General features: G+C 39.0%; 3 protein-coding genes across 7 annotated transcripts in view; 2 read left to right on the forward strand and 1 right to left on the reverse strand.

The window, feature by feature from the left end:
- The first annotated feature begins 1268 nt into the window (after nt 1–1268).
- Nucleotides 1269–5438, forward strand: LOC113035390 (collagen alpha-1(IX) chain). Of its 2 annotated transcripts, XR_013900922.1 has the most exons (6): nt 1269–1468; nt 1569–1642; nt 2683–2769; nt 2960–3092; nt 3428–4838; nt 5418–5438. XR_013900922.1 is itself a non-coding variant. In XM_026190932.2 (5 exons), the coding sequence occupies exons 1-5, from the start codon at nt 1452–1454 to the stop codon at nt 3894–3896; spliced, it is 780 nt and encodes a 259-aa protein (XP_026046717.2). In that variant the 5' UTR covers nt 1269–1451; the 3' UTR covers nt 3897–4953. The 2 variants fall into 2 exon arrangements, 1 of the variants encoding a protein (XP_026046717.2); XM_026190932.2 differs by lacking the exon at nt 5418–5438 and having other exon boundaries at nt 3428–4953.
- col9a1b (collagen, type IX, alpha 1b) lies at nt 5105–20170 on the forward strand. The gene is made up of 32 exons (XM_026190850.2): nt 5105–5365; nt 5798–5860; nt 5965–6000; nt 6083–6145; nt 7077–7130; nt 7463–7498; nt 7667–7690; nt 7800–7853; nt 8788–8841; nt 9040–9072; nt 9154–9210; nt 9304–9357; nt 10874–10927; nt 11047–11100; nt 12151–12204; nt 12765–12818; nt 12941–12994; nt 13093–13146; nt 13262–13315; nt 13767–13811; nt 13926–13979; nt 14059–14112; nt 14214–14267; nt 14883–14954; nt 15126–15161; nt 15266–15310; nt 15424–15456; nt 15577–15723; nt 17448–17502; nt 18421–18609; nt 18733–18810; nt 19039–20170. The coding sequence occupies exons 1-32, from the start codon at nt 5291–5293 to the stop codon at nt 19233–19235; spliced, it is 2040 nt and encodes a 679-aa protein (XP_026046635.1). The 5' UTR covers nt 5105–5290; the 3' UTR covers nt 19236–20170.
- Nucleotides 20171–20533: 363 nt separating this feature from the next.
- Nucleotides 20534–24515, reverse strand: part of LOC113035410 (uncharacterized) — a 102530-nt gene continuing 98548 nt past the window's right edge. For all 4 annotated transcript variants that reach the window (XM_080287810.1, XM_026190955.2, XM_026190954.2 and 1 more), the window contains one exon: nt 20534–23825. In XM_080287810.1, coding sequence (XP_080143936.1) covers nt 23725–23825 — 101 coding nt within the window. In that variant the 3' untranslated portion in view covers nt 20534–23724. The remainder of the gene's footprint in view (nt 23826–24515) is intronic.

Consider the following 24515-nt stretch of genomic DNA (forward strand, 5'->3'; position numbering starts at 1 on the left):
AGAAAAAAAAGGGTTTTTTTTCTCCAAAGACGTATGTTTATTTATGTTGTAAAACTTTTGCATAACACTGTCACTTTTTTAAGGCATAATCCAGCCTGTTCATTGTTCTTGTGACATCCAATTCACTTACTCAGTTTAATTTACTTTCATTTAATTCATTTTATTTTTGATAGCCAATGTCACAAATAGAGGTGCAGACATAAAAGCATTTTAGGAAATGTGGTCAGTTACATGTACAAAAATAAATTTAAACAAACCATCCGAAATACATACATACATAAACAACCCCACACACAGACTTAAATATAATACAGAGGTAAAGGAAATAATTCATATATAAAATCCCTTGAAACACCAAATGCCAGTGTGATTAAAAAGATATGCGTCTGTGTCTGCAAGAATACCAAACATGGCTGGACTCTGTAGGTACAGGTGGTATTATTAAGTGGAAGCACTAGTTCGATGTCGAAGAAGAATTTTTGCTCCTTACATTCAATAAAAAGTCCAGATAAGGTTGAGTCTAAAGGTCTCTGACATGATTTATGTATGCATTTGTTTAATTTATTTATCTCTTCTTCTCAGTAAGCATGGACTCTGAGAAGCAGAAACTGAGAAGAAGAAACTCGGACTCTTACCTTCCAAAAAGATCACATCACTGCTCTGGTCTGATCACCAAGCCCAGATCTAATCTAACTCATCAGTGTAGAGTTCACTTAATATATATCACTTCAAGAAGTTTTTTTTAAAATGACACAACAGAAGGAGGAAATGTGGGGGAGACGCACAAATTCACAATCAACAGTTTCATTTCTTATTCATAATCACTGGTAATCTTGAAAAAAAAAAAAAGGGTCCAGTTTCTTAGAAATCCACACAAGACATTTCTTAGGCTCTGGGTGTTATGACTACTGTGAAAAATGCAAGTCCTGCACTTTATTGCCTTCTTCTAAGAACAAACACAGCTTGAATACTTCCCTGGTCAGAGTCTCTTGATTTTCACTTTGGACTGTACTGGAAACAATGTCGTCTGAATACCATGCAGCCACAGAGATCACAAAGAATGCAGTCCCAAAAGTTCAGGGGAAATTATGTCACCACAGGGTAACATGATCTTTTTCATAGTCAACTACATTTTATTTAGCATACACAATGACGCTCATAGAATTACAAATGGGTTACAATACAGAGGTTATATATGCCTGAAGTAACATTAAAGGCCTAAAATAAAATCCAAGGTGGGTGCAAGAGAACGGTGAAGTTGACACTGCAGAGACTGTTGACTCACTCCTGCAAATAAATAACAAAAGCCAAGCTTATAAGAGACCTCTCACTGAGACCCGAAGCTATTTACTTCTGCTGACCGAGCAACACTTCAGCGTTTTTTGGGGTTTTTTTGCTCACTACTGGAAGAAAATCAGAAAATAAATCCTGCAGCAGGTAATTTTTTTTAAATGGGTGGAATCGAAAGGTAAACTTTTTACTTAATTACAACAGCAAGAATAATACGAGTTGTGTCTGGCTGTGCTGTCAGAAACCTGAACCAAGGATTTCTTCTGATTAACTTCCAGAAATATCCTGCTCTATTCATTGTGCTGCTGCTATGTGATCCCACTGTGCCTCTGCACTGGACTTCATTCCCAGAGTAAGTAATCTTCTGAGCTGTATGGTGCAATTGCTGACAAATCAATGACACATGAAGCTGGCATTTCATTAAAAAAAAAAAAAAACAGGAACAAAGTAACAAGATTACCAGAGCAGTGCATCCCCTCAAATATGAGTCATGTTCGGTATCTGTCAACCGCAGCATACTACACATATTAATCATTAGTTTGTGCTTGTGGCAGCTGTTCTTCTTTGCTGAAACTGTTTCTTTGAGATGCATGATCTTCTTAACATGTTAAATAATTGTCACATTTTTGTTACTCTAAACAGTGTGGTCTGAGTTTATAGTGCTCTTTTCTATAGCCAAAAGACTTGGACACCCGCATTTATTTTTATAAGTATCAGTAAATCAATAAATCGACATGTATTGACTTAGGCACTTATTTCACGACCTTCTTTCCCATTAGGTTTACACTATTTGTTTTCCTTCCTCTCTCCATATGTCTTCCCTCTTTACCGCATCCTGTTCTTATCTATATTTTATTACATATATCCAGCATATGGGTATGTGTAGAAGCACTAACATCACTTGATTAGGAGCTTTTCTTTGTGCAAGTACATATAAATGTAGATTCAAATGTTCACTGAATTCTCAAAGTATATTAAATTGCCAAATATATATATAAGTGTAACGCTACAGCATCAACCCAGAGTTATACATCTGGGGGGAGTGAGGTGTTTTATGCAATGCTGAGACTCATGTTGGCAAACAGAAAAAGGAAAGATCCTCTTCACGCTCGAGGAAAACCTTAAACTTTCTGCACAGATGTGTAAAAACAGGCAAATCTAGAACTGAAGTGTTAAAGAGAATATGGCAAACAGCCAGAGATAGTCTAATATTTATTCAAGGCACTGGTGCTGCTTTCCAAACACTGAGCTTTTATTCCCTTCTACAAAACACAAACACACACACACACACACACACACACACACACACACACACACACACACACACACACACACACACACACACACACACACACACACGCCCTTTGACTACTTTCTCTTTCCTTCTTGCAGCTGTGAGATTTTCATCTCAAGTTGGTATTCATTTGGAGCAGCAGTCCATGTGCCCTCAGATCAGCATTGGGGAGGATCATTTCCCAGGTGGACTCAAAATATAATACAGATGAAGTAATGTTATTGTGAAAAGAAAAAAGAGTGTATAATGAGAATGACCCCAACATTTTCTCTGTAAATAGACATTAAAAGAACACTTAAACAGCACATAAACAATAAGGACTATTGTATTGTAAGCCGTATAAGATGTATATTTAACCACTTATGTGTCCTTCAGGATTTTATATCATGTCACAGTTCCACATTGCTGAGTTGGCAAGAAGGGGCACTGTGAAAAAGGTGGCTGGACCATCTTCTCAGAATGTTGCTTATCAAATAGGCCCAGCATTCAACTTCAGAATCAACACAAGGTGAGGTGCTGTGCTTTGAAATGTGTGAGTGAACACCGACACCTAGTGGTTTGTCTGGTTTAATGCCGTTTACCCTGTCCATGGTCCTGACCGTCAAAGGCGCGATTACCTGCTCCACCCCTTTCCTTTTGTGACCCATCTTTAACTTCCACACAAATCACACACAGAATAAAACCTTCGTGTTGCAAGAGATGTCAATAGGTTTCATTTTATAACAGAGTCATTAATAACAGTCTAAAAAATCAAGAAAGTTCATACATTCTGATCGATCCGCTGACTTTTAATTGAAAAAAAAAATCTGAGGGTTTAATAACTGTGCACCCTTTATGCTGCAGATCAGCCTATCCGCTTGGATTGCCGGAGGAGTTTGCATTTTTGACAGTGCTGCGCATGAGTGGCAGCACCGTAAATCAAAACTGGAATATCTGGCAAATGCAAGATGTGAACGGCGACGAGCAGATGGCCGTCAGGCTCAACGGGGAATCCAAGTCGTTGGAGTTTACTTTCACAGCGCTAAACGGAGGGAGGCAGACTGTCGTTTTCAGCCCACTGGGGTTTCTTTTCAATGACCAGTGGCACAGAGTGTTCCTGGAAATCAGCAGGGACTCTGTGGCCCTTTTCGTGGACTGTGTCCTGATCGATTCTCAGGATATTCCACCCAGACTAGAAGTCAGCCTTAATGGCTTCACGTTAATAGGAAAGCTCAAGGATAACCCGGTGGTAGCAGTTCCGGGTATGTCTCTTTTAGGACTAAATTTAGTACTAAAGTTGATGGAATTCGCCCACTTTCAGACCCATATATAGTAGGGAACTATACTTTAGGATTTAACACCATAATTGGTCTTAGATTATTTCATTACAGATCATTTCCTTTTCTTTCTTTCTTTCTTTCTTTCTTTCTTTCTTTCTTTCTTTCTTTCTTTCTTTCTTTCTTTCTTTCTTTCTTTCTTTCTTTCTTTCTTTCTTTCTTTCTTTCTTTCTTTCTTTCTTTCTTTCTTTCTTTCTTTCTTGTTACTGTGGGCTATGCTTCAAGCTACACAAAATATAGTATGGATGATTGTAAGGCACATAAAAGACACACTTCCCTGATACATAATGACTTTTCATTATTTATAATAGAAAAATAGAATTCATTATTAAAGCCTAAGGACTGTTTTGATTGACCACCCACGTGACCCCAGGCCTACACTTTTTCAAATGTCTTCATTCTGATGTACAAATCTTTTGCGTTTATTCCCATAAACTTCAATATAGTGACATTACAACTTAAATATTTTTCAAGTGATTGCAGCGCCAAAGCTTTTACTATGAAAACAACCCCCAAACAGTCTTTCATTTATATGCACAGGAGTTCTTCCTTCCGGGCGCCCGTTAGCAAGGTTTTCCAACATCCTGTTTGGTAGTCTGTGGTCTCCTCATCCAAACTTTACTGATTATTATTATTATTATTATTATTAATTGTTTATGTTATGATACGCTCCCTGTCCATAAGCATGAACTTATTCGATAGTTTTAGTTTTTTGGTTTTATTCTTTAAATATTTTTTTTTGTCTTATCCTAACTGACGATATATTATTAAAGGGCCTAACCTTTGGGACACAGACTGTACTGTACTTTCACGGTATTGTGCTAATTAACAGTATTTTTTTCCTATTTCTCTAGGTTGAACTGCAGTCAATGCTAATTCACTGCGATGTGACTCGAGCCCGGAAGGAGGAATGTTATGACCTCCCAGGCGGGGCATCGGTAAGAATGATCAGTTGTAATGAAGAGGGGGGAATGGGCCAAAACAACGTCCAGGATTTGCGCTTCACAGAACAAGTTGCTGACCACGATGATCTCTTTGTGTCTTTAATTTAATTTAATTTTTTCATTCTTATATAAAGATAAACGGTAACACTAAATGTTGAATAAAATTCATTTTGGGTCGTAGCAGAGGTTAAATAAACCGCTGATCCTGCCTATTGGTAGTGTCAGCAATGTAGCCCCTCCCTGTGGTGTTCCCCTGCAAACCCTCCAATCACTTCCTGTAACCGGTCATTGTATGAATATACATGAGCCACTGAAAGCTATGGGACCTTTGGCTGTCTAGACAGCTCTAGCCGGAGTCAGTTGGGTTATTTTACAGGGGGCTCCTTCAACCTAACAAACCCCAGAGAAAGGACTACAACTTTTACCTTTCCTGCACAGGGGAGATCATGACAGGGGCCCAGCGCATTAAAGGGCCATTTCTGGTGCTGCTCTTGCAGCTTGTCCTTATTTGCTCCTCTCAAGTAAGTCTCATTATGTTTCTCTCTCTCCCTGTTTTCTCTATTATGTCTGTAGACAGATGTGGCAGAAGTGCTGGTAAGTTCTTCTGCAAGCGTGCATGTCAAACAAAAAGTTAATTTACCTGCAATTATGCTTAGACTGGGATTTCTTTCTTCGGTTAATTTGTTTGAGCGTCAATCTGTTGTGGAAAATGCAAGATTTTCAGCTTTCATTTAAATTGGTTCTTTGTTTCAGTGTTTTGTCAGCTACTGAATAATTTAAAGCCGAAATTCTGTTTCAGTATTTCAGAGACAGTCCTGTCTATAACATGGCAGTGCACCTGTTCTTGCTCTTTTCATATTGGCTTTTGTCAGAGGGACAAAATTGTTGGGTATTTATCAGAAACGTAATCAGATATTTTCCTATTACATTACAATTAATTTCATTATACATAGAATAACCAAGGACCCCCTGGCCCCCCTGGACCTGCAGGTGTCCCAGGAATTGACGGCATTGCTGTAAGTGCTTATAGTTTTTCACCATTGTCAGTATAATCTGTCAGACACTTTAAAAATAGTTCAGTGTTTGGACCCCTGAAAGTATTAAATCTCTTTTGTTTCAGGGAGAGAGGGGAGACGATGGCGAAGACGGTCCTCCTGTAAGTATTACATATAGTAAGAGATTTAAGTAATCGTATCAATTGTGTGTCTTTTTCACTGAATATCTGTAACCTTTGTTAGGGACCCGACGGAGATGCAGGTAAACCTGGCTCTGGAGGATTACCTGGAATTCCTGGAAATGATGTGAGTGAAGTATATTTTGTACTATTAGGATCAGCATTATTTTATAAAGTTATCAAGAAACCCTGAAACCTGCAAAGGGGGTGGGACCACAAGGTGTGTTCCTCCCACATAATAGGTCATGTTTGCACGTTAGACTTTTGGAGTGAAATTTTAGATGTAGAAGGGGATCTTAGTGCATGTGTGCAAAAATTTGAGGAATTTATTTGACAGGATGAACGAGTCCCAGTTTCCTTTGCATCACGGCCTGCATGTTTTAGGTTCCTTTCAGAGTTTAACAGTGGGTTAGGAAAACACAAAAGCCCATCTTATGCTTACATTTTGGTCTTTAGGTGAATTCACTTTCACTTTAGAAGTTTAAACAGACCAAATCAGTTACTTAATTCAAAATACAAGATAAAAAAAAGTCACTGCCTATAGAAACTGCACCCAAAGTGACAAACAATAGGAGCTTTGTTTGGCAGGCCACTGTTGGTGTCTCCTGTTGAAAATTCTCAAAACAGTGTGGAATGATTTCTTTCAGTGTCGTGTTTGAAAAGAGCCGGAGGAATGTTGCAGTCCTAAAGTTTTGCCCTCTGACCTGGCGCTTATATTTTCTTGTGTGCTTGATAATTTGAAAACCCTTTTGTGGACGGAGCAGAGAAGCGTGAACTAAAATTCTGGGGTGTTAAAGTCAAGTTATTCCCACTTCCGACAGAATAGAGCAGAATTCCTCCCACACAAGTATTTTGATGGTGTAACATATGGGGATCAGCTGATCAATTTGGAAATATCGACTGGGATGGTGGGGTGAAAGGCATTTTCTTTTGACATCATAAGCAACATATTTAAATTCTGAAAGTGTCTTTTTTAAATATAAGAGCAAAACAGGCACTTGATTTGTTTTGAGATTTGCCATGATGTGTTAATTTCACTCGATGACTCTTCTCTGCAGGGTTTGACAGGCCCCATTGGAGATCCTGGGCCTGACGGTCCCCCCGGACAGAAAGTGAGTGACTAATGAGCCTTTGCTTTCCTGCTTCAGAGACTGTCAGTGAAATGGTGCCAAGCTGCTGTCCAGTCTTTTGGCATGGCAGAAAGAGCCGCAGTGCATAAACCAATTCCTCATGACAAATGAGACTTAATCCTGCAAGTCTTCTGTGTAATCCCCATGAGGCACGAAGCCCCAACATCTTTCCTCATTAGGCTAAACATTGCCCAGCTCAGTCATGTGATGAACTGAAGGAATGTTAATTTGAACTGCTTGCAGGCTCAAATAGCTCAGTTTTACCTGAAAATGGAATTTCATACCTAATCCTGAAGTTTATGTTTGTTTTTTAGGGGGAACCTGGGAAACCTGGACCTCGTGGAGCAGCTGTAAGTAACATTTCCTCTTGAACCCCACCAGTCACAGGAAATAGCCAATCGAGGCCACCTGGAAGTCATATGATATAGAAGCTGTCTAAATTTTAGTGTTTAAGTCATTGCTATGTTCACCAAACCCTGTACATCACTCATATTGAATCATATTGTATGTCTCCTCAGGGTGTTGGGCCAGATGGACCCCTTGTAAGTAATTTGTTTACACAACAAATACAAGTTCCTGTAATTCTAAAAGTTTAAATTATTTTGTATTCAACATGTGTCAATAATACTGAATGGTCTGAAATGTGAGCAGGGGCCTCCGGGACCTGGAGGACTTCCGGGTGAATTGGGAAAAGCTGGACCACCTGTGAGTAGAGGCAGAGAAAAAGGACCATTGTCGTTCTTTTTTTATTGAGACAGTGAGGAGGATACAAGAGGATACAAGTATCTTTCATGATTACAAACTGATAATATAAAAGAAGAAGAAACTACTGTTACAGCCATTTCCTTATTCACAAGAAATAGCCACAGCAGGTAGCTCCATATGTTTGATCTGGCAGCCCTTACTGATAAATCCTCAAAAGGATTTTTGCATCCTTCCAGGATCTCACCAGGGCTCTTTAGCTTATTAGGCAAATGCGTAAACCACCAAAAATAGATAAACATATAAAAGTTGCATTGTGCATCTCTACACCCTGTAGGTATGATGTGTTAATACCCCTATAAAGCGACAAAATACATATGTGCACATGCAGAATGCATTCACACTCACACACTGTTACCAACCTGAAAGTATCATCTAATCAATTCAGTTTTCTTTTTATTACAAATAATTATTTTGTCTAAAAAGAAAGTCAACCCCCAAAAATGTAAATCATATTTTTCAATCAAAGACGGACTTTTGGCTTTTTAAAATAAATCATAATATACATTTCTAATCACAGTAAATATATTTTGTCCTATGAAACATGAAACAGTACATTAAATATCCAAAAGAAAAAAATCCACATTCCTGTGACCCAGCTGTGCTACAGTTTATTTTCTATATACCGATATAATTGACACAATCAGAGTCAAAATCTAGTGATTTAAAAATCCCTGTTAATAGTTTGGTTGTGTTCTGTAGATAATAATCCACATCTTTTATTCCGAAAATCAAATTGTAAGCTGGTAATGTTGGTTTGCAACATTACCAGCAAGAAATGCCTTGCTGTACTTTTATCCTCTTGCATGTTAGCAATTATACACCATGTGCACATCTTCCCTGTGTAGACTTGATGTGTTTACACCTCTTATCACAGGGGGCTATGGGTGTGAGAGGGCCACAGGGACCTCGTGGACCAGCAGGGCCCAGAGTAAGTGATTAAAGGTTCATTTGGGATTTGATGAAATTTCCAAACTTTCTAGATGTACATGTTAAAGCCATTAGGTTTAATTGGTTAGTTGCCATCAATAAACACTGTTGTCTTTCTTTTAGCGTATTTACAAGCTCCTCTAATCACTGATGATGTTGAGTTATGAAAATGTTAACTGCAGTTTTCACTCCATTTCAGGGTGCTTCTGGAGTGCTTGGCAGCACTGATCTGGTAAAATTACTTTCCGTATTTCTTGTTTTGTTTTTACACTAGATTTTAGGAATACTTTCTGACTTTTATTGTGTTGCTTAGTGTCCCAACTCCTGTCCACCTGGGACCTCGGGACATCCTGGTCTTCCTGGCATGAAGGTGAGTAGAAGTCACTTTTGTTTGCTCTGAAATCACATTAGTATCCCAAAATAGTGTTGTTGTTTTAATAGCCTTGGCCTGCCTTGTTTCTAGGGCCACAAAGGTGCAAAGGGTGAAGCAGGAGAACCTGGGAAACAAGGACACAAGGTAAAATATGTTAATGCTTGCAAACTGAAATCTACTCCACGACTATGCCTAGCCATATGAACTGATATAAACACTTGGCACATAAACAAAGTGAATTTATACTCCTATAACTGTGTAAATAATCACTAAAAACACCGAATTTCCCCCCGCAACTGTCACAACGTTGCACATCGGGGGAAAAAATGCGCGTGACTTAAACTTTAAAAAATTGATTCCCGACACCACTGAGACAAGGATTATTTGTGCTGCTCAATTTCAAGAGGAAGTGATACAAGCTTGTGTGTAATTTCTCTGACTCCTTGTCATGCACGGGCGATGATTTATTCGAAATGACATTCAAGCAGATCTAGCTTCTCCCTGTAATGTGTCCACGCACTATATAAATGGAAATGAGTCTGGGGCTATCTCCCTTTATCACCCCCATGCCAGGATATGATTTACTGTCAGCTTGCACTCCTTCACTGAGAGTGATTTTCTCCTTCACTGAAAGTTTCATTTGAGGCGCCTTTTGCCTGCCTGCAATTCACACAACTCTCACACGCAAAGATATTTACAGTTAACAACAGAACGGCACTGTGCGGGGCTTTAAGAGTATTATCTCACGATATTTGTAAGTAATGTTGAAGTAGAGAATAAGTAAATGTTGCGTTTATATGGAAGAAACTGGCATGATGTAGAAAGCAATGCTATTTATATAAAAGCATGGGGTGTATTTACATTTGAAGTCGAAGGAGACAATGGTAATCTAAATTGCACATTACATATGACATATGACCCGACTCCAACCTTCACCCAACATGAAGACTATTTTTTCATTCACTCAAAAAAAATCCGCTCACCAGAAAATCAAGACATTTTTTGAATGATTTAACAGTCTAGATAACTTTTATCTTCTTGAAGAGCAAGAATATTGTCCAAATAGAAGAATATGAATTCTGAATCTTACATCAGATGGTAGTTGATCAAGCACTACTAATTTCTCTCATAATAAAAGCAGCGGCTGACCTGTTTGACTGCATTAGTTTCGGCTTGTTATGTAACATTTCATATATTGTTTACATATTTTAATTGCTGGTTTTGATTCGCATATTTAAAAGAATAAATTGCCCTTTTTAACAAGAGAAAATGTGCTCTGCTCTGGTCCTGATAAATATCTGTCTTAATGGATATGCTTTCTCGGGTGTACCACAGAGGCAGCAAATATATTATTTGTAATTTGCAAAGCTGGGGACCGGTTAAATGCTTGTCTGGTTTCCCCACTTGCAATCCATTAAGAAGTGGGTATTAAACACTTTACAGAATGGCTGCCCCTATTTTCTAATTAACACACGGTGGATAAGAGCAACATCAATTTGTTTTTTTCTGCAAAAGAAACATGCTGATAGGTTGCCAGTGCCATCACGGTTCACAGTATGCCCACACTCTTATAATGTAGTTAAATTTGCAGCCCAATATTTCATCTGATTAACTAAATATTGCTTTTCAAATGATTTTCTTTCTTTTTTCACTCATCGAGGGCGCGGAGGGAGAGCAGGGAAGTCCAGGGGAGGTTGGAGCCCAAGGACCGAGGGTGAGATACAGTGCTTAATCAGTGAATTAAGAGTCTTTCAAGCTACAATTTGTTTGTTACTGTTCTGTGTTCTGTTAATATGCTCACCAGGCATCTGCTTAACCTGTTTGTTGATCCAGGGACCTCAGGGAATTCGTGGAGCTATGGGAATGATGGGCCCAAAGGGAGAGAGGGTAAATGTTTCTTTCATTTTTAAGCCCACGACACCATGTATGTAAACAGTAATTGGTAAATCATTTAAATAAACCCTAATTTTGAAATTAAATATTCTTAAAAGATAAAATATAAGTTCTGGAGAAAATATGAGTTCATTTTGAATTTGATACCATGAGTTCATTAAAAAAGTGGACCAGTAGTCACAAATAAAGTGAAAAAAGTTTAGCAATTAAAACGAGATGAACTTATTTGATTGGCAAACGAACAGTAACATGAATAAATTGAACGAGTCTTGTCTTGAATAAGATTGTTGAGGGCACTGCATTAATAAAAAGACACTATTCTATAGTGTAGATGCTGCAGTCGTCCACAAGCACTTATGAAAACAGTTGGCAGTAAACACTTTTTTTTTCTTGCATCCATAAATGCAAAGTGAAAAGAAAATGTTGTTCAATTGCAGTTCATTTGAAACAAAATGATCAATAACTATCCTGTGGTTGGAATATATTCCTGAGCAAAAGGACCGTGTGGCTTGTTATTAGCACTTAGCTCAAAAGCCAGCATTGCTTATGGTATTAACGGTGTGACATCGGTACAACTGATGGAACATGGGTAACTTGCACATATATATATATTATATTTTAGGACAAGACAAAATTATATTTTGTCTTGCTTATTTCAGCAAGACAATACCAAACTACTCCCATGTCTTACAGTAGCATAGCTACACAGTTAAAGACTGTGGATGCTAGCTTAACTGATTGCAGTCCAGACATGTCACTGATTTAAAAAACACCGTGTTGGCTTTATAATATGCCACATTATAAAACCAACACAGGGTTAACATGACCTGCCACAACATTTCCCAAACACACTAGCTAGATTTAAAATTCAAGATCATGTGTTTAAATTGTTTTCTTGTTTTTTTTAATAGTCTGTGCTGTATTTTATTGTACTTAAAATATCGTAAAAAGACTTTACTAAAAAAAAAGAATCAAGATCAATCATATTTAATTGGTAAAGTGTTGTAATTAAATGATATTAATACCTATTTTGTTCTTTGGCAGGGACCTCGAGGTCCTGATGGAGATCCAGGTCCACAGGGTGTTGCAGGGGCAGCTGTAAGTTTGTTTCAATGTAAATACATTTGTGGTTCATAAAGTTACCAAAACTAGAATGAGAGGCAGAGGGTTCATGCTCCTCTTAAGTTGAACTTGGGTTTGGGAGACAAGTATCCACTCTCCTTTCATGATTATGCTTAAATCTCTTAAAGCTTAGAGCTAGCATTGGATCAGGTGACCCTGAACAATTCATTAGTTATGCTGCTATAGACCCAGGCTGCTGGGAGGACTTCCCATGAAACACTGAGCATTTCCTCTGCACTCCCCCTGTTTTCACTCCTGATTTGTTTATATGCAAATACTGAATGTCATTACCTTTAGTGTACTCTTCCTTATAGTTTGCATTTTGTCCTGTTTGTTCTCCTCGGTCTCTACGTTCCTTTTTTCTCTCTCCTCTTTCTCTTATTGCTCATTGTGGATTGCCTGAATATTGAGGGGTCTTTACCTTGCTATATTGTATATAAGTCCCTTTGGCAGACTTGTTGTAAAACGGAGCTACATAAATAAGATTGCTTTGAACTAAAGATGACATGTAAATATAACCTGACAACTTATTTCAGGGGGATGTAGGCCAAAGAGGTGTTATGGGTGAACCCGGGCCTAAAGGCGAACAAGTAAGCAGCAGCACTTTATCATCACAGATATGAATATTTTCATAAATAAAACATAAGAATAACTAGACTGTTTGTTTACAGCCATTAGAAACTATTGACCGTTGGATTGCTTTGTTGTTTAGGGTGCTCAAGGACCAAGAGGACTCACAGGTGTTCCAGGTCCCAAGGGCGAGTCTGTGAGTGTTGTATCAGTGATGACAAATAATCCTGTGATTATCAGATAGTGCACATTGTGAGCAAACCATGCATTGTTCTTTCTCTCCTTTCTCATCAGGGCTTACCAGGTGTGGATGGTCGTGAGGGTATTCCTGGAATGCCTGGAGCAAAGGTTGAGCATTATTACACTGTTTAATAGTTGTAACTTGTGTTATAACTTGCAATATTATAGAAAGTAAACATCTATTTTTCTCAGTAGATTAATCTTTTGCTCTGTTTCCCTGTAGGGAAGCGTTGGGAAGTCAGGCATCCCTGGAGAGGTTGGACTTCAAGGGCTTCCGGTGAGTATGACCTCTGAACTCAAACTGTCACAACTAAGTCATTTCAACGGGTACAGTTTATCTAAGCTCACATATTTTCTCTGGGTTTACATTTCAGTAAAGAACTGTTGGGTCGCATCTTATAATGAATATTACACAGTGCGCACATAGTGGACGGTGCTGTCAGGTAGTGATTACTGTCATCCTCAGGCACAACTGCCAGAGCAGAGTTTTGATGTGTCAAGTTTAGGGAATTTATGAGAATCATCTTGAAATTTCGAATGATTGCAAAAGCCTTACGAGTTATTATCTTCTTATTTGTGTCAAAATGTAATTATATCCACTAATCCAGCTTTTATCCTCTCTTACTGTTATGATGATGTTCATTTTAAGAATGGTACATTGCTCCTCTGATTGAAAGCAGTTTTCCTTTTTCTAGTGTCGTATATAAATGCATGTCCTCTGTTTTTAGGGTTTGCCTGGTGTACCTGGACCAAAAGGCACAAGTGGCCCTAAGGTGTTTTCCCTGATCAATATATTAAAAAAACGTTTTTTCTGTTGTTAATTGATTTTTATTATTTTTTCTCTTAAATTGTTACTATCTGAAATAAGCTTTGATGTTTCTATACAGGGAGATTCTGGTAACCCAGGCCTTTCTGGAGCAATAGGATCTGCTGGCAAACTCGTAAGTATGAACAGGGATTGTGGAAACATCAGTATAGCTAGTGTCACCTCTGTTATGACACTGTATCGTGTTACTGCAGGGTGAGCGTGGAGAACAGGGAGAGCTGGGATCTGTTGGGCCCATTGGTGAGCCTGTAAGTGTTTTTTTTCCCAAGAAGAATTTCTGTTATGCTTGTGCTTTGGATTTAAACTTTACTCCATTTCACCTTCTTATCATCTTCTTTTTGACCTACAGGGAGATAGAGGACAGCAAGGTCCTGCAGGTCCCGCTGGAAAGCCAGGTCCCCGGGTATGTTATAAAGAAAAATTCATTAGACTGTAATTGTTAAGTGAATCATTTTGATTGGGAAAACATTTATTTTTTATTTTTTATTTTTTTTTAGCTTATTTTAGCTTACATTCTTACCTTATTTGGGAAAATGCATCACTTTAAAAGGCCTGGCAGCCAATGTGTCCCCAGCAAACAACAACAGCAATCAGTAGAAAAGCTGGTAGACTACATTCCTTAATTATCTATAGATTTTTTTTTTAAAAAACTTTGAATGAAAGAAACCAAAGAGAGGGAAACTTCAGACTCTAAAGTCCTGGCTGTTGTTTAGCTGGAATGTCTCAGAGAATAGATGGAGGCCAGATCTCACACAAGGTCTATTTTCACAGTAAGGGGAGACCAAGCAGCGGGCTGAAAGAGCTCTCTGTTCTCCTGGCATTCCTCAGAAAGCCGGACGGTGATCAAAGGGAGAATGGCACACACACAAACACGCCGGAGAGAATGACTAGCAATGCTAAGCTTTACGACAGTTACTTCTAAGCATGGTGTCAAGGGGGCCTGTGCTGGACATTTTTTTTCTTTATCCTTGCTTAAATGTTTCGACTTCTCCGATGTACATATTTTTTTTTTTTATAGGGACCCAAAGGTGACCCTGGTCTTCCTGGTCTCCCAGGTCCTCCTGGTCTGCCTGGAATAAAAGGAGAAAGGGTAAGTAAATAAAAAATTCAGACAATTTGCTTAAAAAATGCTAAAAAAAGGTAAAAATGGACTCAATAATCAGCAACAACCAGCTGATCGGCTCCCTCTAGAGTATACAAATGGAATATTTTGTACTTCTGAGTTTTGCATGGCGTCTTCATCTGTTTTTATAAATTACAGGGAGATCGTGGAGAACCAGGACCCAAAGGAGAGCAAGTAGGAATGAATTAATTCTCTCTTAACAGGAAAATACTGAATTTAAATAACAAATGGGTTTCTTTGCATAGATTATTTGAAAACTTTTTCCTTTCTTTTCACAGGGAGTTCAAGGTGATGAGGGAAATCCAGGAGAAAAGGGGGATGTTGTAAGTGGTTACACTAACACTAACAGGATAAATCTGACATATTTTACACGTTCACTCTTACCAAAGCACATCTGTAATGTTTCCAACATTTGTGTTTGTTATTTTTGTCACAGGGTGACTCGGGAGAACCCGGCCCTAAAGGGGAAGTGAGTTGAAATTCGTTGTTTTTAACCTTAATAGCATCACCGTTTTCCTTTTGTGCCGAGTGACTGACAATGTGCTGAGGTTTTAAAATGCTTCTAGTCTAAAAGCTATTGTCTTTTTAGGTTGGGAATCCCGGTGAGGCTGGCAGAATAGGTCCCGAGGGAAGTCGAGGACAGCCTGGCATTGAAGGACCACCTGGCACACCTGGACCACGGGGCATGCAGGGAAACAGAGGCCCACCTGGAGTCAGAGGAACACAGGGTCCTGCGGTAGGTCCAAGAGAAAGTAGTTACCACTCATGAACCAAACTCTCGGGCCTAAGGCTTACAATTAACTGTAAATGTAATAAATAAAATAGTCAAATTGTAAATACATAAATAAATAAATGTTACTACATAAAATAACAATTTTGTCTTATATAAATGGTTTTCAGCAGAAGTGATGTGAACCCAGCTAAAATTTCATTATCTGTCATTTGTTTCTTCAAGTGGTTTCTAAAATGAATCAAGGATTTGCCTTATGTGTTACAGAGTATGCCACATTTTCCACAGCTTTAGTAAGCAAAAACACGATCAATCCATATAATGCAATGATTTCAGTGTATGTTTAGTGTTTTACTTAAAAAAAAGCCACAAAGAATTCTAAGTATAATTAATAAGTGAATTAAAAAACAAGATAATACTCAGATAGAACTTGAACAAAACTTTAAGACTGTGAAATGATACATCTATAGGATACAACAGACTTATGGTGGCCCTGAGAGGTCAAATACACTGCAACTAAAACCCCCCCCAAAACAAAACACCCCCCCCCCCCCCCCCCACACACACACACACACAAAACACGCTGCAAAAGCTCACGAAACAAAACAGGCATGTTTCTGAGGAGACAATAACGTGACATGCAGAAGTTGACAGAAACCAAAGCATGTGCAGGATCGCTCTGAGACGCTTTAAAAGAAGCGGAAGATTCATTTGTGGAGAGGGAGAAAAAGATGCAGGTACTGTGTGTTTTAGTCACATGATTCATTATATACTGTAGCTACATGCTTTCTATTAGCCGCTTACTGTTAGCTTGTAACGCCTGCAGCTGTTCTGTCACGTTAATGTTTCCCAAAAACACTTTGTTGTGTTTTTGTGATTTTTTTAAAAAGTTGCAGTACTTTTGACCTCCCAGCGCCACCGTACCTGGGCCTAGATTTGAACTGCGGGCGTTGTTTCTTTGAGCTCACTGCGTCATAATGCCATTCATTTATTTTTTAGAAATAAATTTATGCATGTAGGTATGTATTTATTTTTTAAAATGTATTTAGGAAGTAATTATATAATCTCACATATTTTTTCCTCAGAATAATAATAAGCAGGTTAATGAAAAAACACATTGTTAAGCTTTAAGTTAATATAGGGTTCATCACAGCCATACACACTTTTATTATTTTGATGGCTTTGATATACTAATAATACTGCAAAATAAATAATAACACAGACGAGTGTCATATAGCAACAGTGAGTACACTAAACTCCAAAATTCAAGATGCTCCTGAAATACTGTTTCACTGATATCTTAGAAGTTTCTGCACCCACCTGATACTTCAGTCTGCGTGAAGTGAATCCCCACTTGCCCCCGGCTTGCCGGTGTTCTGGCATCCCTCTACAGGGAGGTGAGCAAAAGGAATGCTTCCTTATCAAGATCAGTGAAATCCCAAATTCAAATTCAACACCTGTGAGGTTGTAAGGGGAACACTTGTATCTCCACAAATGTCAACTTTTCAAGAGAGGAGAAAGTAAGCCTGGTATTCTGCTCTACCACTGTGCACTTTGTGTTTGTTAATCCTGTTATATAAGCCTAAGAACAGCAGTGTTTTCTCAACATAAAGAGGACTTAATAATCTTTCATTTTAAGATGGTCTGCTTCACTGTTGAGTCTCTGCATTAAATGCCTTAAACTCTGTCATGAAATCTATTAAGTCATCTTTTTCCTTCTTCCCTTCTAGGGTAAACAGCCAAGTGATCAGCACATCAAACAAGTTTGCATGCGAGTCATGCAAGGTAAGAAAAGATAGGCCTTTGACCCCATTTATCACTCCCCCGTGCCTCATTTCATGACTTTAATACGTCCCAGAATGCCTCATTACACAACCACACACAGAGCCACGGCTGCATTTTCTCATTTATCCGGGTGGTTGCTGAATACTCTGAAGTTGAAAAAGGGAAGGTCTCATAGCCAAAACATGAAATAAGCTTCAGCCTTTGTTTATTTGATGGATGAAAGATCCCTCCTCCGAGTTTTAGAAATGTTTCACCGAAGTCACAACCTCTGTTCTCTTCATTCTTTTGCTCTTACGTCTTCACAACTCATCTCCTATCCTCATGACTATTTTATACCCGATGTGCTGAAAAATTAATTTCACCTCCAGCAGACCTACACTCCTCTGCTCCAAGCAAAGAGTCTGCCTGGGAAGGAAATCTTTAAAAAAAAAAGGAAAAAAAAAAGAGCAGTCGAGCAGCTACAGCATGAATTTTCATCAGGAGCCAGAAAACTGGAATTTTAAGTGCAAAATACCGTGCAGAAGGGAGCCACGGGAGTTTAATATTAGATCCTTTGCACCATGAACATAAATTTTCTGTCACTGATTGGTTGAAATAAAGAATATTATCTCCTTTCTGCTCAATTTACTGGTGTCCTATGGAAAAAGGTTAAAAGCAGGAAAGGCTTGAGGGATATCATGACCACACTTTCACCTCGATCGTGTCCAGTGCTCAAGTTTAAGAGCTCCCACGCGAGAATTGTTTCGGACCTAAGTGTGACATTAGTTTTTAGAAATGAGCCTTCTGGTGACAAATGATTTATTCTCAAGTGTTATGCCTTGAAAGTGCCCTTGACAACTATCAACTAGAGCTGTTGAGAAGCATTCAGTGACTGTTTTTCACCTAATGGTTCATCATCTTTCTGTTGCGCTTCCACAGAACAGCTGACTCAGTTAGCTGCTAGTTTAAGGAGGCCAGAGTCTGGCATTGCTGGTTTACCTGGAAAACCTGGCCCACCGGGGCCTCCTGGTCCTCCAGGAGACAACGGCTTCCCCGGGCATGCTGGCTCAAGAGGCCTTCCAGGACTCAAAGGGCCACCAGGACAGATGGGAGCAAAAGGACCCAAAGGTGATGAACGCGCTCTCCTTATTTGCTTTTTAATTAGACATTAAACAAAACAATGGCACAATTCTTTTTTTCTTTTTGTTTTTTGTAAATAAATTATATATCATTATATAATACGTCTTACAGGTGACATGGGAGACAGAGGGGCCAGAGGACCCATTGTTCGAGGACCGAAAGGTCAACCTGGACCACCTGGACTTCCTGGTGAGTACATTTTTATCTCTGTATGACTATCATCATGCACAATTACACATTACAAAAGTTAAACAACCTAAAAATAAAATAATAAAGCCTACATTGCTAAATCTAATCTATTGAAAAGCAACCAACAGTCTTTTATAATAAATCATGTGAGTAGCTGTTACATTAAGGATAAATGTTAACCTGTTTGTTAAAGTCAGCAATTAAGTAAAGCATATTTTGTCATCACAGGGGAACCGGGAAGGCCTGGCTATGGCCGTGACGGTCAGGATGGGCAGAGGGGACCTCCTGGCATTCCTGGACAGCTCGGTGTGCCCGGGCCTCCGGGTCCAGCCGGTCCTAATGGTTACTGTGACCCATCAGCCTGCAACCTTCAGGCAGGAGCTGCGCAGCAGTCCTTGGATGTGAAGGGACCTGCAGGAAACTAAGAGACATTCTGGCAAAGAACAGAAAGACTGTCGAATTATCTCCCCTGAGCACACAGCATTTTTCACAGTTTCTTCCCAGGGGCTCTAGCTGGCACAGTGCCTTTGATTCGCTAACCTCTTGTCTTACGAGCATGTTTTGTGCCAGCCACATCTCCATCAGAAGCAGCCAGCCTCTTTGAGTCGTGGAAAAACACACACATATATATTTTTTTTTATGCGCTGCAAAAATCTAGCCTGTTCTGGTGTGTTTTTTTTCTACCTGAGAGCTGTTTTGATATATTCAGGACTGTGCTCCCATTTCCGACATATAAAAATGACCAGAAATGGTTGTTTATCCCACTCTCCTTGTACCTCTGCCTGAATTTTCTTTTTGTGGTCTCCCTTAACTAGTTTTCCGAAATAAAAGCTCTTTCTTTTCCTCCACTTTTTCCCAGAACATCTCAAATAATTAACTAAATTAAATCAGGATGAGGATTTTTTTGGGGGTGAGAGCTGGGGGAGCTGAGGGTTTCAAACCATCATGGTCTCTATGAGCTGATCTTCCAAAGATAACCTTTCTGATACCCTCTTTTGAATATATAGTTTTACATTTCTGACTGTCTTTTCAGGCTTGCTGTATGGTGTAAATCTGTAAAAACTGAACAGTGGTTACTTCTATTCCCTACAAACCCCCTGATGTGAAATGTTACCTCATTGTAAAGAATGACAACAGAGCACAGCTGTGCATATGTGGGAGTATGTTTGAAGGATGAGGGAAAACCATCATCAAAGTAAGAAATACACAGGACAGCATATGGAGTGTTTAATTTATTCTGTATACCGGTGTGATTAAAGATAAAAATATATTTTGTAAAGAGTATCAGGAAATGATTCTTAACCATTTTTCCAAGAACCTCGGAGTTAAAAATGAAATAAAATACAAATGTCACAACTGACTAAACAGTCTCACAATCTACCAGCTGTTCGCACCTTTCAATCACATCACCAGATCCTCTGCAGCAGATGGTGCGTTCCCAGTTACAGAGGTACAAATTTCCATTTTCTTCTAAGAAATAAGCACTTTTCCTCATGACATAGTCAAAAACTCTCCAGAGCAGCTACTAAATAATTGTTGCAGTGACAATGTTTGCCTCAGTTGTTTCTCTGATGTCACAGCTGCTTAAATAAGTTCAATTCCAAACTAGTTTGACACATATCCCTCGCTATTTACGCTACCACATTTAAAAAAAGCATGTTGAAATAGTAAACTGGCTACCACCCCCCAAAACAAAAGAACAATAATTAACACAGAAACAGCATCAGGTTTGTGAATAAAGTTTTATTGAAAAGAAGTGTAAGTGCAGAATATACAAGGAAGTCACGCACTGAATAACATTTATTGCACACGTGTAAGGCAGATGCCATTAATCAGTGTAAATGAAAGAAGCTGCAAAGAAGGCTGTAAAGTATAACCTCTGATGCCTGGTAACCACCCCCCCACTCCCCCTTACACTCCCCCAACAACAGGAACATCACCGCGCCTGTTCTCTGTCATCCCATCAGCACGTCAGCTGATAACAGGACTGCAATATGTGTGTTTTTACATAGACATGAGGCTTTCATTCGCTTTTTCAGTTAAAAGGCAACAGTTGTTTTGGTGTCTCCCCCCCAACAACAACAAATCTAATCATGTAGTTGTGGTAAACCAAGACTGAGGTAGGTGTTCAAACAAAGAACAAACATTGAAGTCACACGGCACAACATGAGCTTATAAAAGAGCAGAGATCAGTTTCACTGAGACCAGCAGGCAGACATTTTTAATCCTAGGGACCACGCTGAGAGTCTGCTACATATTACATCTCATTACAGGCTTTGCTTACAAGATTAGATCACATGTGGCAACCGGATCGACTTACATTACTGGGGAGAATATGCAAAAAAAAAAGAAGGAAAAAAGAAAGAAACACGTGCACGTATGAAAGCGGTGTTATTGTTTTAGGACGCTTCAACCTTCAATGACTCCGTCCACGAGTTTGCTTTCATCTGACATTTTCCACTTAGAACAATTGGAGTAATATGAATGGCTTCAAATTTCTAGTGAAGTGAGCTGTGTCATCAGCAGCCAATTTGTGTCCTCCCTACTTATTATGCTGTTTAGCTAAACTGAAGCCACAAACTGGTGCACATTAATATCAATTGAAGCTAAATTCAATATATGGAGGGAGGTGCTTTCATCAGCACGCTGAAAAAGTTTAGGTCACATTAGTTTGCTGATGCTGTCTCATTTGAATCTCATCAAGGTCAGTGTTATTGTCTCTGACGGGAACCCATTAAAACCGAATATGAAAATTACTTTGATGAAAAGACAGGAGCCCCTAGAAGGAGGGGATTTTATGTGGCCTACAAAAGCAAAGAATAATAGTTTCCCATTCACATTACAAAAGCAATGAAATACATGTCCAGCAGGGGGCTCTTTCAACTCACAAATGAAGTTTGTGGCAAGCGTTTAATTCAGTACTCCTCTAAAATTAAACCCACCCAGTCTGATAAAATTTAGCAGAGATAAAACCAAGCTGGCATGCTGAGAAAAATGTAAAAAAAAAGGGGGAAAAAAATCTGTAAGATGTGAGTTAAAATTTACATGTATAAGAGAAGAATAATGACTGTGAAGTACAAAGGGAAAAAAGTGTCAAACAGCAGATGTTAAAGGAGAGACAGAAAGAACCGAGCTCTTAATGTCACAAAATTTCAGATACACACACAGAACGTTTCAAACATGAATCACAGCAGGACTCTTTAAAAGTCAAATTAAAGCCTTTGCATCAAGCTCTAATTAAACAGAGCTCAAAATGAAAACCTGAGGAAACCAATATACACTACAGGCTAATTATCTTTTTCTTCTACACAAAAAAGTTATTGTTTAGTGAGATTATAAAGTTTGAAAGAACAAAAACTTTTTAAAGAAGTGAATAAACTAAAATCCAATGTGTAAATGCTGGATTTTTAAAAAAATTCCTTTGTCATCTTTAGCGTACTTAAGTTCTTAAAATGTGTGTTTCTGCACAAGATCTACACTACAGTTACACGGCCTGTTTAGATAAAATGCACAGGCTTCAAAGGTTTCAGAAAATTCATAGCACATAAATAAATCCAGTCTCAAAGCTCCCTGAAACCCAACTGTTAAAAACACCACGGTGCGATTACGAGAAAGTTCAAGTACATGAAAAGTTTGATGCGTCTGTTAGCTGTAGTGTAGTATTCTGATCTCCTTTGTGTTTGTGAAAATCAAAAATATACATAAAAACCAGAGGAATTGTCATACACGACACCTTGTAAACAATATGTGTTAATAATTTGCAGCACTGTGTGACAGGTGAGAACCTTAACGTGTTGTTACAATGACAAAAAATGGATGAAAATGATGTTTTCAGGTCCCTTAACGCACCCCATTACACAAGAAAAATGAAAAGGAAAAACAAAAATTTAAAATACACAATATTTACAGATTAACTCCACAGTAAAGCTAAATGAAGGGTCACGCTACAATCACTGAACACAAACGCCATTTAAATTACATTCATTTCATGTGGAGAAAAATGATGTAAAAGGCTAAAAAAAGAAGCTCCAGACAAACAGTGTCACTGAGCTGTTTGTTGGTTTTGTCTTACGACGAGCGCTCAGTTAACAACTCGTGACTTGCAGAAAACTGGAAGACGCGTTAACCGACAATTATACGGCAGCTTCTTTTAAAAGTGATCATTGTACACGACGCAAACGTGTCACCAGAGACTCCATCGGGATTACAGGTAATCCGAAAATCCACTTTCTAGTAACAACGTCACTCAATATTCATGCTACATTTCCTACATTCATTGTGACCATTTTGAAAATACATTCTTGCAGAATGCGGCTTAAAATAAATAATTTCTATATCAGACACGTCGGCTGCACTTTGGTTACATAAGGCGCTTCATAAATCTGCTATTTTCTCACACCTCCACGTACAATAAGTACATTCGCTCAGCTAATCTGTTCCTCAAACGCACAGAAACTCGTGCAAACACGCACGAGAACACAGAAACATGAGATGTACCTTCGGTCGGCACAACAGCTTATCTGAGTGCGAACAGAAGAGTGCATAGACATGCCCATTAAAGAGGCAAACGCATAATTAAGATGGTGTTTTTTTTCAGACAGGAGTCATTTCATGGTCGTGAAAGACATGAGAGTTGACAAGGAATGCATCACGTCACAGTAGAGGATATGAAATTTAAAAAAAGGAAAATAACTTAAAAGTACTGCATTGCAAAGAGATTTCAGCTGTATTCAAAACAAACCCAACAGCAATCCCAGAAAAACAAAACCCAGACAGCATCTGAGTGTTTTAGTATAGTGAAAAAAAGAAAGAGGTCAGCGGTGAGTCTCTCCGACTTCCCCTGCTGTGTGGCTGCAGCACTGAGCTCAGAGCCGGATGGCTGTCTTCGTAATAGCTCAAACCCCTCTGCTGGGCTCACAAAGATGGAAGAAGACAGTTGCTGGGGTCGCAAGTACCGGGGGGTCCACGGGGCCCTGGAGAGCCAGGAGGGCCCCGAGAAGAGATCCCAGGTGGGCCTTCACAGAGAATTAGAGTGCATTAATTACGGCACCAGGCTGCACTTTATCATCATTCAGAAGAGCTTTCAATTAGTGATAAAGCAGGCACATGTTCCCCTCACAAACACTCACAGCCATTCACTGTCCATACAGGCGAGCTGTACAGAATCACAAATGGAGGGTAGCCAGCTGTGAACATTATAGTGCTTCTGCTACATTTAGATCATCGCCTGGAAGTCCCGCTCTCACCACTCACACGGACCTCGAAATTGCACGGAGTATTAAAAGTATACTATCTCCAAGTAAAGAAAGCTACACGAGTTCAAAATTAGCAGTGTGGTAAGATAAATTCGTTGTACAAACACATGTACAAATAGGTTTATTAATGTTAAAACAAAGACAAAGAAACCCCTTCCATTCACAGAGCAATCTGCTTTGTAAGTATTTCCAGCCGCCAGCTTTAACCACCAAGATAAATCACTATTCTCAAGCCATTTCTTGTTAAAGTTGCATTTTCCCCATTTCCTTCGACTAACGAGCAGGCTGGCTAGCAGGACCTTTTTCTTTATTATCGTGAATGTATTGCAAGTCCTAAATTGAACTCACCACTGGAAATAAGCATCGGGGAATTGTGTATTCTTATTTTACTTAAAAGCAAATTACAAGCAAAAAGGTTAGCCAGTGTATCCAGGGTAGTGTTACCTTTGT

Source organism: Astatotilapia calliptera, chromosome 13 (assembly GCF_964374335.1).
Source record: "Astatotilapia calliptera chromosome 13, fAstCal68.1, whole genome shotgun sequence".
NCBI lineage: Eukaryota > Metazoa > Chordata > Actinopteri > Cichliformes > Cichlidae > Astatotilapia > Astatotilapia calliptera.

What these genes read in the sequence shown, in the direction of transcription:
- LOC113035390 (XM_026190932.2), top strand. An exon ending in CACTGGACTTCATTCCCAGA is followed by an intron (nt 1,643 to 2,682) that starts GTAAGTAATCTT and finishes TCCTTCTTGCAG; the next exon opens with CTGTGAGATTTTCATCTCAA. An exon ending in AACTTCAGAATCAACACAAG is followed by an intron (nt 3,093 to 3,427) that starts GTGAGGTGCTGT and finishes TTTATGCTGCAG; the next exon opens with ATCAGCCTATCCGCTTGGAT.
- col9a1b (XM_026190850.2), top strand. Translation starts at nt 5,291, where the DNA reads ATGACAGGGGCCCAGCGCATTAAAGGGCCATTTCTGGTGCTGCTCTTG. An exon ending in ATGGCGAAGACGGTCCTCCT is followed by an intron (nt 6,001 to 6,082) that starts GTAAGTATTACA and finishes AACCTTTGTTAG; the next exon opens with GGACCCGACGGAGATGCAGG. An exon ending in CTGGGAAACAAGGACACAAG is followed by an intron (nt 9,358 to 10,873) that starts GTAAAATATGTT and finishes TCACTCATCGAG; the next exon opens with GGCGCGGAGGGAGAGCAGGG.